This window comes from Eubalaena glacialis, chromosome 4 (assembly GCF_028564815.1).
Source record: "Eubalaena glacialis isolate mEubGla1 chromosome 4, mEubGla1.1.hap2.+ XY, whole genome shotgun sequence".
NCBI classification, from domain to species: domain Eukaryota; kingdom Metazoa; phylum Chordata; class Mammalia; order Artiodactyla; family Balaenidae; genus Eubalaena; species Eubalaena glacialis.
The window spans coordinates 117,222,747-117,238,219 of record NC_083719.1 but is presented as its reverse complement, the minus strand read 5'-3'; the positions used below and the strand labels follow the sequence as shown (position 1 = coordinate 117,238,219).

At 50.1% G+C, this 15,473-nt stretch overlaps 1 protein-coding gene across 3 annotated transcripts; it reads left to right on the top strand.

The window, feature by feature from the left end:
• Window positions 1–515: 515 nt before the first annotated feature.
• SLC23A1 (solute carrier family 23 member 1) lies at window positions 516–15,035 on the top strand. 3 transcript variants are annotated; one of them, XM_061189662.1, is made up of 16 exons: window positions 516–736; window positions 1,829–1,890; window positions 2,512–2,646; window positions 3,088–3,245; window positions 3,983–4,071; window positions 4,248–4,315; window positions 4,484–4,665; window positions 4,797–4,917; window positions 5,179–5,335; window positions 5,657–5,804; window positions 6,583–6,688; window positions 6,918–7,071; window positions 7,165–7,308; window positions 7,816–7,911; window positions 10,775–11,041; window positions 14,614–15,035. In XM_061189662.1, exons 1-15 carry the CDS (start codon window positions 655–657, stop codon window positions 11,020–11,022), a joined length of 1,950 nt encoding a protein of 649 aa, XP_061045645.1. In that variant the 5' UTR covers window positions 516–654; the 3' UTR covers window positions 11,023–11,041; window positions 14,614–15,035. The 3 variants fall into 3 exon arrangements, with proteins under 3 accessions (XP_061045645.1, XP_061045646.1, XP_061045648.1); XM_061189663.1 differs by having other exon boundaries at window positions 533–736; window positions 6,942–7,071; XM_061189665.1 differs by lacking the exons at window positions 516–736; window positions 3,088–3,245 and having other exon boundaries at window positions 1,676–1,890.
• Window positions 15,036–15,473: the final 438 nt, after the last annotated feature.

The following is a 15,473-nucleotide window of genomic DNA, read 5'->3' as shown; positions in this document are numbered from 1 at the left end:
TCAGGCAGAGTCCCAGGCTGAGCAGTGGCAGGGCTGGGAGGGGATTCAAATTTGGGGAGTGGGCGAAGGTTAGGGCTGGAGGAATGGGGGTGTCCCAGGCAGGCCCTTACCACTCTGCACCCCAGCCCCCTACGTTCCATCACCTGTTCCCCATCTGCCTGAGGCCCCTCCTCCTGGCCCTCAGGAGAGAACTCTTAAGCACCAGGAGAGCCAGGGCCCAAGGAATTGGCTGAGCAGTCAGTAGTATCAGGTGTGGAGCCGGGAGCCCGTGACGTGCACCTGTGTGGCCCTGTGTTTTTTGTGGAGTGACTTAGAGACACTTTGCATCAGAGGTTAGGTGCTCCGGGTCCATTTGTGTGATTGCGTATCAGACCATGTGCAATTTCCCGGCTTTGTCTCCATGTGTGTGGTATGTGGTTTGGGTTGATTTGAGGGTCCAACGGACAATGTGTGGAAGGGGTAGGGCTGTCTCCCCAGCCCCTGGGAAGTACCAGGGAGGAGAGGGTGGGGAGGAGAGTGCCGAGGAGTAGAGGCTTCAAACTGGTCAGATGACTTTGGGAACCTGGGAGCAGGAGCCAGGAATTGAGAGGAGAGGACAAGTGGACAGAGGAACGGGCTGGAGGCTGGACAGGCCGTCGGATTCGGGGCTGTGACATGAAGCTGCTACCCAGCTGGACAGCGGTGCTGCGGGGGAAGCCTTGGGGCAGGGCCTGGCCATGGGCCCAGCGACCCACAAGTAGGTGGACCCTAATGGGGTTGGGGCAGAGCAGAAGGGAGCAGAGCCAGGGACCTCAGGCCCCGGCCCCACCGGCTGAGGACCCTCAGCCCCTGGGCTCTCCCCAGCCCCCAGGAGGGGAAGACAGGCCGGGCCCAGGCCGGCTTCAGCGGCTGCGTGGCAGTCACGCAGGAACCAGTGCTTAGAAAGGCCCCACAAATCAGTTTAATGCTCTGCTGTTGCTGTTTTTAAATTTATAATACTTTTGCAACAGGGGCCCCAGATTTTCGTTTTGCACTGGGTCCTACAGATTACGTAGCTGGTCCTGACTGGGAGGGGAAGGGAAGGAATCCTTGTCCTGACACAGAGGACAGACAAGACCGGGCTAGCCTCGGCAGCTCCTTCTCGGAGGCCCATCTGTTCTGTGCCTCAGGGACCCTGAGGGGCGAGCGGAGGTGGTGGGGAGGGTAGCCTTTTCTGACATTTAATGTATAATTAACAGCGTGGGCTCAGTAGTTCAGGCCAACCTGAATTTTTGGAATGGTTTTCTAAAACCTTGCTACCTGTGTGGCCTTGGTCAGATCACATCTCCTAAATCTGTTTCCTCAGCTGTAAAAGAGGTTAATGGCACCCAGCGCCTGGGGTTAAACATGACAATACACAGACGTTGCTTGGCACGCAGTTGTTCCTAAATAACGAGATGGGTTATGATGATGATAATGATTAACTTTTGATTAATAAGCGGAGAAAAGCCTCATTCAGAGTGTACCATAATATGTGCCCATTTTCACTCCCTTTCCTCTCACCTCACCCAGGGCCTGGTAAACTTCCAAGGCCGTCCGCTCCTCACCCCCACTCCGGCCCTCTCTCAGAAAATACCTGTCCCGTGCCCAGGCTCAGGTGCGGGCAAGGAAGGGTGTGCTCGGGAGGTAAATGTGGCAGAGGCTTGGGCGGCCTTTTCCACTACGGCCGGAGTTAATACGTTACCGGGGCCTGGGCCCTCCTTTCGCAATCAGTGCTGGAGATCTGGTTACAGATTTACTTTGAACAATGTCGGCTGTGCGGATTAAAGTCCTCCTTGGCCTTCGTAAAGCCATCCCTTCTTCTCCTCAGGAACTGCTCACACCTGTGCCCCAAAGATGAGGGCCCAGGAGGACCCTGAGGGCCAGACACAGGTGCTGGGGAATGAGGGGAGCGGGTGGGGGCAGGGTAGGGCTGGGGGCCTGAGCAGTCCTACTCCCTGGGAGGGCAGAGACAAAGGTTCTGATGAACTGGATCAAGAGTGACTGTCCCAGGTGGAATGTGGTAGTTGGGGGAGGGGGTGGGGTGGCAGTGGGGTGAAGGAGACTTCTGCTTTGGGACTGGCTCACTCCAGCTTGGGGGCCGGCAGGGGCCGAGCCTACCGCCCCATTAGTGACACCCTGAGGACCTCTAAGGGACAGAGGGGGGACCAGAGTACATCCAAGAGGGCCTGTCACAGTCTCCAGCCCTCTTGGCCTCCTCTCCTGGTGCCCCCGGCCTTCTGACGTATGGGCCCGTTCCCTTGGCTAGAAGGCCAGGTTCTGAGGGCTCCAGGAGCCAGTACAGCGGACTCATCCCTGCACAAAGCAACGTGAGGTGGGAGCCAGGTGTAGCCAGGCCAAGGGGTAGCTGGGTGGATGAGCATTGAGGGAGGGTGGGGACCCCATTCTGAGGAGCTGACAGGCCACTCGGGCTACCTAATTGATTCTGAAGCAGAATGGACTTTTCTGGTTCCCATCACTCCACGCTGAGTTACTTCTCTCTGCTGCCCCCAGCATGAGTCCCTGGGCTCAGCAGGGACCTCCACGAAGGACCCCCCGACGGCCCTGTGCAAAGAGCCCAAGTCTGACATGTTGTACAAGATCGAGGATGTGCCGCCCTGGTACCTGTGCGTCCTGCTGGGCTTCCAGGTGGGCGTCTCCCCAGGGCCTTCCCACCCCCACCCCCCGCCTGCTCCCCAGCCCCCTCCCTGGCCAAAGAGGTCATCTTGGGTAACAGGAAGAGAAACCTAAGGTCGGAAGCAGTGACTGTCACCAAGCAGGGGTGGGGAAGAGGCTTGATGGGGCCTGAAACGGATGAGGTATCACCTGCCAGGCAGAGTGCCGGTGACAGGGAAGGGGGCCAACTCCACAGAAGCTGCAGGAATAACTTGGGGGCAGATTAGTAACCCCCAGAGAGGTGAGCAGTCGCTCTGTGGGAATGCCTTATGGGAGTATCAGTCCTGGGTGGGCACACTGGCAGGGACGGCACGGGCTCAGGCCCACTGAGGCAGGCGTGAGGACTGTGAGGGTTCCCCTGCCTCCCTGTGAGCTCCGTGGGCCCTGCCTCATGCACTCTCCCCATACCCCTAGCATTACCTGACCTGCTTCAGTGGCACCATCGCTGTGCCCTTCCTCCTGGCTGAGGCGCTGTGTGTGGGCCGTGACCAGTACATGGTCAGCCAGCTCATTGGCACCATCTTCACCTGTGTGGGCATCACCACCCTCATCCAGACCACACTGGGCATCCGGTGAGCTGCCCCACTCCCACCCCTACCCCACCCCACGTAGACACACACGCAGTGATCCACACAGCAGGAGCAGTCTCAGAGGACTCTTGTGGGACAAGAAAAGCTGCTATCTGCCCCCACCTGCTGCTTCTGCTTCCAGACCAGCCTTAGAGCCAGGCAGCTGGGGTCCCACCCTGGACCCCTGGTGTTCCTCAAGGAAAGGGAACGTGCCCTAGCTGGGCTCTCCTCCGTTAAGCCTTACTCTGGGTATTTGGGACCTCTCACTCCCCTGCTGCCAGGGCTTGTGTGGGCCTCTTCAGTGGTCCGTCCTCCTGGGGGGCCCCTGCCCCCGCGTGCACAGTCCTAGGCCTGGGTGGCCTAAGGATGGTCATTTGTATGGTGGGAAGATGAAGGAAGGTTGTGAGTGGAGCTTGCATGCAGGAGCTGAGCTGTCCACTTCCGTGCACGTGGCCCCTCACAGTGCAGGAGCTGGTGCTGAGAAGGAAAGGGAGCAGGTTGTGAGCCAGGGGCTCCATTTGTTTTCTTTCTTAGGCCCCCAAAATGTTACAGAGTCCTGCCTGGGGCCTCAGTGACTTCCCTCTGTTCTGCCCTTGACCTTGTTCCTCTGTGTCTCTGTCCCTGTGTGTGATTCTCCCTGTGCCTCGCTCTGTGCCCCTCCCTCCCCATCTCCCCTGTCTCTGTGTTCCTGCCTCCCCACCTCCTACCCTGTCCCTGCTGCTCTGTGCCTCTCTTTCCAGGCTGCCACTGTTCCAGGCCAGCGCCTTTGCATTTCTGGTCCCAGCCAAAGCCATCCTGGCCCTGGATAGATGGAAATGCCCTCCAGAAGGTGGGCACATTTCTGGGGACTGCACTGGAGAGGGGAGCCCCAGGAGCCCAGAGGTCTGGGCGACTGTTCCATGTTCATACCCCAAGGTGCCTTCAGGGCAGCATCTTTACTTTCTCTCTGTCTCTGTTCCCTGTGCGTGCGTGCGTGTGTGTGTGTGTTCCTGTCTACGCCCCCAGAGGAGATCTACGGTAACTGGAGTCTGCCCCTGAATACCTCTCATATTTGGCAGCCACGGATACGAGAGGTGGGTGTGCACGTGGGGTAGAAGAGACCTGGACTTGAGGGTGGGACTAGCTGGGAGGGAAGGCCACTGCTGAATTGGGGGATATGAGGACGTGGTCCAGGAACTTTTTTTTAACATAGAGGTCATGGCTTCTACATAGTGACTTATAGCTGATCTTTGCTTTTCCAGGTCCAGGGTGCAATCATGGTGTCCAGTATGGTGGAGGTGGTGATTGGGCTGATGGGGCTGCCTGGGGCCCTGCTCAGTTACATCGGGCCTCTTACAGTCACCCCCACTGTCTCCCTCATTGGTCTCTCTGTCTTCCAAGCTGCTGGTGACCGAGCTGGCTCCCACTGGGGTATCTCAGCTTGGTGAGTGGGCACCAGGTCTGATCCTTGCCCAGCCCCAGTCCCTCAACCCCTTCGTGTCCTGCCCCCTTAGCCTTGGCTCTTGCCCCCTGCCCGGCCTACCAGCCGTTTTCTCTTTGTGCTTCTGTTCCCAGCTCCATTCTCCTGATTGTCCTCTTCTCCCAGTACCTGCGAAATCTCACCTTCTTGCTGCCTGTCTACTGCTGGGGAAAGGGCCTCACTCTCTTCCGCATCCAGATCTTCAAGATGTTTCCCGTGAGGAGCTGACAGGCGGTTCGGGCTGGGGCTAGGGCAGGGGCTGGACCTATGTCCAGGGCCAAGGGCAGGGGAAAGGGCGGGGGCAGCAGGGGAGCTAGAGGCAGAGATGAGGTCCTAGCCAGGGATGGGGGCCGGGGTCTGAGCTGGGGCTGGGGCACAGGCTCGGGCTGGGGCTAGGGCTAAGGTAGGAGCTGGTTAGCCTGGGCCAAGACCTCCTGGGCCCTCAGTGCAACCCTCACCCCCCCACCCCCACTTCAGATCGTGCTAGCCATCATGACCGTGTGGCTGCTCTGCTATATACTGACCCTGACGGACGTGCTGCCCTCAGACCCCACAGCCTATGGCTTCCAGGCACGAACAGATGCCCGAGGCGACATCGTGGCTATTGCTCCCTGGATCCGCATCCCCTACCCCTGTGAGCAACCCCATCTGGGCCCCTCTGCCTCCAACTGAGACCATCAGTGAGGCCCCTGGTGACCCCAGTCCAGCTGATGACGTAACAAGTATTAGCTGCACATTTATAGTGTGCCAGGCAGAGTGGTGGTGTACTCAAAGTCTCACTCCAGCTTTATGACTCTAAGTGACCCCAAATAAGCTCCCACAACTGTATAGCTCCCACCCCAGCTTGAGATCTCTTTACCCCTTCCCCTGCTCCACCGAAGTACTGCCTAGTCCACTCCCTGACCCACCTAGGAACACTCATTGCATCCATCCTCCCATCTCCCTGTTGATACAGGTCAGTGGGGGCTTCCCACAGTGACTGCGGCTGCTGTCCTGGGAATGTTTAGTGCCACATTAGCAGGCATCATTGAGTCCATCGGAGATTACTACGCTTGCGCCCGCCTGGCTGGTGCACCACCCCCTCCAGTGCACGCTATCAACAGGTATGCCCACCTGCCCTCCCCGGTATCTCATCCCCTCAAGGGTCACTCAGGAAGCAAATGTACGGACAGAATTGAATCCCAGAGGTGGGGGACAAGGAGTTGGGCAAGTCACTAACTCTCCAGGACAGGTTCTCCTTACTTATGAAATGGAGATGCTCTCATCACTCACTCTGTGTTGCGAACAGCTGAGGAGACAACGAAGTCTGAGGGAAACTACAGTCACTGACAGCCTTCCATGTGTCTAGCTCTTTCTTTCTCTCTTTATTTATTTATTTATTTATTTATTTGGCTGCACCGGGTCTTAGTTGCAGCACATGGGATCTTTTTAGTTGCGGCATGCGGGCTCTTAGTTGAAGCATATGAGAGCTAGTTCCCTGACCAGGGATGGAACCGGGGCCCCCTGCATTGGGAGCGCAGAGTCTTCACTGCTGGACTACCAGGGAAGTCCCCATGTGTCTAGCTCTTGATGTGCGTTCTCTTATGCAATCCACTCATGGCTCTGTAAGACAGGTACTCTTAATATCCCCATCTTACAGATGAGGAAATTGAAGCCCAGAATCACCTAAGGATTAAGTGCCAGGGCAGTGGGACTAGCATGCAGACCTGGGCTCCTGGCTCCCAGACCCACCTCTGGCCTGGAGTGGGGAGTACTATGGACAGATAGTTGCAGCCCACACAGCCCTAGAGACTCTGGCCAGGCTGGCCAGGGCAATGGGAGGACACAAGCCAGGCTAGAGCATGGACCAAGGCCCCCACCCCACTTGCCCTTTTCTTACAGGGGTATCTTCACAGAAGGCATCTGTTGCATTATCGCAGGGCTGCTGGGCACGGGCAACGGGTCCACCTCATCCAGCCCCAACATTGGTGTCCTGGGGATTACCAAGGTGCCGCAACTAGCCAGAGCAGCACAAAGCCGCGCCCCCATTCCATGTGCCGCAGGCCCCACCCCAAACCTGTCCCTACTTTGGCCTAGCCCCACCCTGCCTTTGACAGGCCTCGCCCTGCATCATGCTCTGACCCATATGTACCTTGCTCTTATAACAGGCCCCGCCCACCCACTGCGCCCTTCCCCTCCCGCAACTAACCCCGCCCAACTTCACCCCCTGGGTCTAGCCCCACCCCTTGGCTCACTGGCAGGTGGGTAGCCGGCGCGTGGTGCAGTATGGTGCGGGTATCATGCTGGTCCTGGGCACCATTGGCAAATTCACGGCCCTCTTCGCCTCGCTCCCTGACCCCATCCTAGGGGGGATGTTCTGCACCCTTTTTGGTGAGTGTTGTGCGTGCTTTTGGGGCGTGGTCGCCGTGTGGTGGAGCCCACCCAGCCTGCGCGGAGCCCCCAGCGGTTCTCTTGTGCTCTCAGGCATGATTACAGCTGTGGGGCTGTCTAACCTGCAGTTCGTGGACATGAACTCCTCCCGCAACCTCTTCGTGCTTGGATTTTCCATGTTCTTTGGGCTCACGCTGCCCAATTACCTGGACTCCAACCCGGATGCCATCAACACAGGTGCCTCCACCTGTCTTACCTGTCTCAGGGTCGGGGAGGTGTGGTGGGCTCGACTCTGAGCATAGCCTCTTCCCTCAAAGGCTCCATACAGCCAGAGCCACAAATCCTGCCCATCTCTGGATGTTAGCAGCTGAGAAGCTAATTAACAGCTGTCCTTTACTAAGACACTTTCTGTGGACAGGTATGAGCTTTACATATGCTCATTTAATTTTCACAGCAGCTCCATGAGACAGATACTATTACCATCTTCATGTTACAGGTGAGAAAAGTGAGGTTCAGAGGGGTTAAATGATTTGTTGCAAGACAAGTAGCAACCAGCAAAACTGGGATTTGAATCCAAGGATGGGAGAGGCAGAGGTGTATAATCTTGAAAGTCAAGGTTTTGTACTGTTCCATCTCTGTGCCTGCTCAAGGAAGTCAGCAGGCTGCACCAGTGGGGAGAAAGTCTCTGAGCTCTGTTCTCCAGATGGGGCCGTGACACCCATTAGCCTTTGGCCTGTTCCACAGGCATTCCTGAAGTGGACCAGATTCTGACTGTGCTGCTGACTACGGAGATGTTTGTGGGTGGGTGCCTCGCTTTCATACTGGACAACACGGTGCCAGGTATGGGTCAGCCCTGGGAGGGGAACAGAGAACTAGGTTGGACTCAGAGACAGTCCAGCAGATGCCTCCTGAGGCGGAGCTGTAGCCAGGTCAGATGCAATGCCTCAGGCCCTGCAGGGAGAAGCAGGAACAGATGGGCCGGAGGGAGAGACCACCAGCCTGATAGAGGCACAGGCTTCCCTCTTAGTCTTGAAGAGGGTGTGGCTAGGAGAGTCATTCCGGGGCCCTATAAAGTGTTTCTTTTCCATTTCTTTGTTGCCACTGGGTTGAGGGTTGCCTTTGCTTTCTTAGAGTAGGACAGATGGAAATGTAGCATCAGTATGTTGGCAAAACTCACTCCAAATATGCCAGTGACTTGTCATGCTGGCTACTAGGAGAGCCCCTAACATTTCTCTTTGGTATCAGGGCTTTTTACAGGGATCATGGAGGATACTTTGTGGGGTCCCTGAGAATCCTCCTGACCCATGTTTATGTGCCCAGTAAATATATAAAAACTAAATGTCACCAGGTGCTCTCACTAGTAATAAGAATAGTTAGCATTTACCAAACATTTATGGGTCAGGCATGGAGCTAAATGTCTCATTTCATCCTCAAAAACTATCCTGTGAGGCAGAGACTATCAACACCATTTTATATGAGAAAAAGGAATCAGAGGTTAGGTGACTCACCGAAGGTCACAACACTTGCTGATTTAAAACGCTGCAAATTTGGGATTTAAACAAGTCCATCTGATGCAGTTAGTCCAAGGCCTGTGTCCCAGCCACTCCACCACATTGCCTCTGCTAGAGAGTTTCAGGGGAACTGTAATATCAAGGAATGCTCCGTAGAGACAGGGGCTAGATTGCATCAGTCCACAGAGATGACAGATGGAGGGTGACAGCTCTCCATCTTCTGCGACTTAACAGCCTAAACATAGCTGACCCCGCTTGCTTTCCCCTCTCTGAAGACACAAGTGTCTATTCAGAGCACAGGAATCAGAGGCTGGCTATGCACAGCTGGTGGGTTAGAGTTTGGGCAAAGAAGGGCCAGGACTCCTTGGCACTTTCAGGGATTTTAGATAGCATCAGATGAGGGAGCTTTTGGTAGCAGCTATCACTTGGATGGATGGGTGATACCTGACCATGGTACCCCCCTCGCCCACCAGAGGAAGCTGAGGTGGGACCTGGAGAAGCCCATCCTGTGGACATGAGACAGGGAAGTGGCAACCTCAATGCCTAGGGAAACCAGGGAGATGGAGGGCATCTGGGTGGGCAGCTGTACAGAGGGGTTTGTGATTTGGGCAGCTGGATTAAGCTACCCAGATGTTAACAGCCTCAGAGTGCCTGAGTTCCTCACATCTCTATCCTTCAACCCAACTGCCCATCAGCAACCATCCCTGCCAATGATCAATGTATGTATTATGCTACATAATCTTCAACAGTCCTTCAATGTGCATGATGAGGAATCTGAAGCTCAGAGTGGTTAAATCACTTGCCTAAGGTCACACAACCTGGTCTCAAGCCCAGGTCTGGCTGGCTCAGAACCTTGTCCTCAACAATGGAATTGCAGAGCTTTATTCTGTAGGATGGGTACATTTTGCTGATAGATCACTTTGCATTTGCTCTTACTCTTTACCTACCCACAGACCAACCTTAGAGGGGCAGTAAGTTTAGTTCAGCAAGTGCTACTGGAGCAAGCATGGCCCTGAGTTAGACACTTAAGGGTAAAAACCGTTGTCAACAAGACAGAAAGTAAAACTGGGTTTAAAGCAATTTAGAGCAATAAGGTGAATGAGCCTGGGCTGGAGTCATCTGGAGGGCTTCCTGGATGATTCTGGATGGGGCCAAGGAGATTAGGACTTGGAGAAGCACTGGAGAAGGCACCACAGGTAGGGATGTGGAGGGGAGGTGAGGGAGCGCCGGGCTGGCTCGTGTCCCAGCAGTGGTGAGGAGTGGGGCCATCAGTCACCTCAGTCCTGTGCCACAGCTGCAGCTCTTCTCCCTCCACTCTGCCCACCTGTGCTCTTTGTGCAGTCAGGCCCAGCTCAAATAGTACCTCCTCCAAGTGGTCTTCTCTAAGGACCCCAGCCCTCCCTCAGTGCCCTCTCCTCTGAGACTTTGGGACACATTTGGTTTCTCTACTCATGGGGCTTTTCAGCCTGGGCTGCCAACGCGTGGAAATCTTTGCACTAGATTTACACTGTCTCACAGTCTTCGGTCAACCCCAGCCCTCTTGTGAAAACCTCAGAGAATTCACACGTCCCTCCCATACCTCCTAAAGGAGATTTCCCCTAGTTGTAAAAAATCTCTCTTGCGTATCCCTACCACCAACAAAGATTTTACTTAGCTTGACTTTCTGAAGTTTGTATTATAAAAACAAGAGAGTTTATTTTCCAAATATGGAATCATAATATTGAATATTAATACTGATTACAGTGTTTCAAAATATAACTTCCTGCCCTCACAGCAGTCTGAGCATTATTTGGTCCCCACTGGCCCAGCAGACACCAGCCCCTTACTCGAGATGTAGGCCAACAATTACTTAACCGTCTGCCTGCCTTCTTCATCATAAAATTTTGTGTAATAATGCCTATACACCTCCCACCAATGTTTCAAAGAAATTAGATAATGAAATAAAAGCACTTAGCACAGACCATGGCACACTGTAGATACACAATAAATACTAATTACGTATAACCAGTATCCCTTAGGGTTCCCTAGAGCTCTAGCCAAGTTAGGAGCTGAGAAATCACAGATTCAACTTTTCAGGACCAGAGGATTGAGAATCAAGACAACTCTGGAAGTCTACCTTATGACTAGGTTATGGGAAGGGGAGGTAGCAGAGGATTGCTGGCTCTGTAAGTGACCCCACTGTCCTCTTCCAGGAAGCCCAGAGGAACGAGGTCTGTTACAGTGGAAAGCTGGGGCCCATGCCAACAGTGAGATGTCTACCAGCCTGAAGAGCTATGACTTTCCCATTGGGATGAGCATGGTAAAAAGAATTGCCTTTCTGAAATACATTCCTATCTGCCCAGTCTTCAAAGGATTTTCTTCAAGGTCAAAAGACCAGCTTCCAGTTCCAGAAGATACCCCACAAAATATAGAAACTGGGTCGGTGTGCACCAAGGTCTGAAAAACTGCGCCCAGGAAAGGTAGGATGTCTGTTAGTCTATGGCTTTTGTGGGAGGGTTGAAAAATCACAACATTCTTATGCTTTAACCAAAGAGAAAACAAAGTACTCAGTTTCCATTTCTGTGACCTATTTGAATGTTTTCAATCAGAAGGCATACTGGGTAAAAAGTCAGTATACATATGTGGAACTCCTTAGCCATTTTATAGTGACAGTGGAAATTCCCAACAGGTGTGGGCCAGTAACCTTGTAGGAGGTTACAAGTATACTGAAATATTGATCCCTTTGGCCTTTGGTTACCTGGGCTGATACTGGGTCAACTGGAGCCCATGAGCCATAAACTCTAGCTACAGGCAGCCTCATCCTTGCACTCCAGTATGATAAATTACACTTTATGACATAGAAAAGGTTGAGAAGTAACTGACATAGCACAAGAATAGGAAAAATCCTCTCACATAAGGTGCCTTGTTTAAATAGTTGTAATAAAATAAAACCCCTACGGAACAGAATGACTTCAGTTACCCTAAAATTATGCCACATAGGCCCAGATGGGGTAATAATGTGTTTCAAGCCCTTAAAAAAAAAATCAAAGTAGTTTTAATGTACACATTGCCTCAGACAGACAAGTTCCAACAAAGTGAGAGCTTAGCTTAGATGACTCCTTAATTGTAATAAGTCACTTAAATAGAACTTTCTATGTACCAGGGATTGTCTTAAGTACTTGATGTGTATTAACTAATCACACAATCCTGAGATAGGCTAGTCTTTGCTCTTTTTTTTTCTTTTTTTAATTAATTAATTAATCTATTTATTTTTGGCTGTGTCGGGTCTTCGTTTCTGTGCGAGGGCTTTCTCTAGTTGCGGCGAGCGGGGGCCACTCTTCATCGCGGTGCGCGGGCCTCTCATTATCGCGGCCTCTCTTGTTGCGGAGCACGGGCTCCAGACACGCAGGCTCAGTAGTTGTGGCTCATGGGCCTAGTTGCTCCGCGGCATGTGGGATCTTCCCAGACCAGGGCTCGAACCCGTGTCCCCTGCATTGGCAGGCAGATTCTCAACCACTGCGCCACCAGGGAAGCCCCATAGTCTTTGCTCTTAATCATTAGGTTACAAGGTCTTTCTAATTCAAGTTTATAACCTCTAATTATACTGCATGATGATAATTTGGCAGTATGTGGAAATGAACTCATTTGCCCCCGTCTAGGCTCAGAGAAATGATCTGTAACCCTCATATACTTGGCAGCCTGCTGTGCCACTTGTGGTACTGAGCTGTTAGAGAACAGAGGGGACTGGTGGTATTATGGCTCCAAAAAGAATGAGAGCCAAGCAGGATCGTCTGCTTCAGTGTCTTAAAAAACCTACCTGTTTATTAGCTTAGTAAGGTAGCTATTAAAAAACACCAGGCACAGGTACTCACACCAAAGGACCCTAGAAGAATGTGACCCAGAACTGACTAGATGGCCTTCTTAATCTTGAGCCCTCCAAGCTCAAGAAAAACACAGAGGACATTTAAACAACTGAGTAGGGCCGTGGGACAGAATTGTATGTGGAACCAGGAAATTGCTAGTTGGTTGAGAGCCTACCCCAAATAAATATTAGCCACAAACCTATTATTAATTAGCTTGCGAGGGTGAAAAAGGGGAAGGTCTAGGTGAATCAAAACAGCAAACCAGTCCAATCAGAGCAGCAATGGTTTGTGAAGGGCAAAACTCAATGAAGGTTATACTACAGTAAGGTTACCATTACACTGGCCAGCCAGAAAGTTTCTTAACATGGATATATATAATTGCCTTGACACTGCAGCCTGAGGTGATCAAGGTGGGCTACGGAAGGAGCTATGGAATTTATTTTACTGCTGTATTTTGGACAGACACTTATATAACAACATACTCGACACTATGGAATCTAATAATAAAGCCTGCTCTCTCAGGAAATCTTGCCAGCAGGGCTGTCCTGAGGGACTGAGCCCATGCTGAAGGAAGTATCACCACCGGAGAGTCTGTATTCCAGCACCAATAAACACAACCATCTGCTCAGTTCTACTATTATTTATTTTTTTAAATATTTTTGAAAAAATATAATTTTTTTACAATATTTTCAACTTAAACACTATTCACACTGAACACGTATGGCAGCTTAACCTACCCAAATAAGAAGTTTAAGAAGCCAAAACTGTTCTAGCTTTGTTAAAAGAAAAGTTGTGCTGCAGACTATTGTAGTGATGGTTAACAAAGCAAGGAAAAGCACCACTCAAATCATAGGTTACAATTTCTTTGTTCAATTGGATTATGGGTTGGTCAAATGTTGGACGTTACACAGGTATAGCTTTGATGCAATGACTCCTTAGAAGAGGATGCAATTCTCAAATCACATACTTTCTCAGATGTAACATTAGGAGAATTCAATATTTCTTACATGATAACATACCGTAAAAGCTAGGACTTTGGTTACGAAGGTTTCAAGGTAGTGAACCTAAGACATACTTGTTTATAAAAAATTATTTCAAATTAACTAACAAGCCTCATCAGAAAAAGGAGATTCTTTTTGATGGGGACAAATGCAAATTTAAGTCTGAACTGAGAAATTAACTACTAGAACTTAAATTTACTCATTTAAAAAAAGTTTAGACATTAACAAGTATTAGTTAACCCTAAGGGACCAGTTTAGTCTCAAAAAGGACAATTCACTAAGATTTAGAGGTCATTTAATTTGGTGCTTTGACACAACTTGACTGGTGCTTCTTTCCTCGCTGTCTTCACATCAAGCCATGGGGCCAATTCTATTTTCAGTAAATGTTTGACAGCTTTTTACTTAATAACAGTCTCAGCACTTTTATTAAGCATGCAAGACTAACAAAACTTTGGCAATGCATAAGTGTAACACAGTGACAAGAGAGAGCTTTTACAATTAAGTCTTCTAATACTGCCTTCACAGTGTGGAAATTGTGCTACATCCACCAAAAGAGGGCCCCGTCTACTCAAATATTTTAGTACTTCACCCCAGGAACAAACTCCTTTGCATTTGGATTCAGATTGCTCTTGACCTGGAAAATAAGTACATAAAAAAGCAAGTTCATTAACAGATAAGCTTCAGATACTCAGAAGCATTCAACCCAGATCCACATGCAAAAACATCTTCCAAAAATATAAGAAAAAGGCAAGAATTCAGATTGTAAGGTCAAACTTAAGTCAAAAAAAAAAAATCCACATCAGGGAAAGGAGGAACCAGATGTAAGCTACGTATATTATACCAAATTTTATCAACTTTCTAAAGAGAAAGCAGAAATTGAAATTAAATTTGCTTAAGTGTAATCAGAAACTCACTAACTTCACATCAACTAAAGGAGTGTCTCAGAACATGGAATTCTGTTCATTTAACTATGATACTTGACTTGCTATTTAAACAGTTTCATACTATGCAAAAATACTAAACAAGTGTTGAAATGATGATAAAAGTGATTGGGGAATGGTTTATGGATTAATTTTACTTTATGATGCTCCTTGAAAATATGGAGTTGTCTTTCTACAACTGCTGTATTCTAATTCCCACAAAATATGGAGTTGTCTTTCTACAACTGCTGTATTCTAATTCCCACAGGTAGCATGGTATATAAGAGGAAAAGAAAACTGCATGGGGAGTCAGAAGACCTAAGTTGGAATCCCAGCTCTGCTAACTAACTTCTTATATAGGTCTGGATAAGTCACTCTCTGGGACTTCGTTTTTGCATCAGTTAGGGGAAGACTGGGCCAAAGCCTCTAAGAGCCTGAGAGACTTGTACCGCCATTATTTTGTATTTCTAAATCTTTACTTTCCTAAGCAGATGTGTCAGCATATAGGGAATAGCTGGAAATTTTCCTCTACCACATCTTTGAATGCAAGTTGATCAAGACAAAAAGAAACCAGGACGGATTCCAGGGCCTGAAATGTAGGCATGCTGGCAGGATTTTAGATTGAATCTGAGCCCCCAATATCACTTACTTCAAGACCAAAGCATATTAAACAACATGTTGGAACAATAATTTAAGTTTCATAATTTATACACAACCATTCCCTTCTCTCAAGGGAAATAAATATAGCTAAACTTTAAAAGTCTGAGGTTTAAATTTAAAAAGCAGTGTTCTTGAATGTCCAATCTTTTGGCAGCTACAAAAGAATGAGAAGGAATTAACCTCAAATAGACTGAGTCAAACAAACCAGTTTCTAGACAATGGAATGATACTGGGTCCAGTTAAAGTTATACATTATGCCCAGCAAAGAGCTTCCCTCCTCAGAGCAACCAGGATTATTTGTGGAGTGCCTAATGTAGCCATAAGCAAGCATATCCCAACAGACTATTCAGATCATGTATCTGCTTAATTGGGTTACTGTCATTTACTGCAACAAAAGCTATACCACAAGTAAATTTCAGTTTTCTCTATACAGCCCTTTAGAAAAATGGTTTCCAAATGCCTGATAGG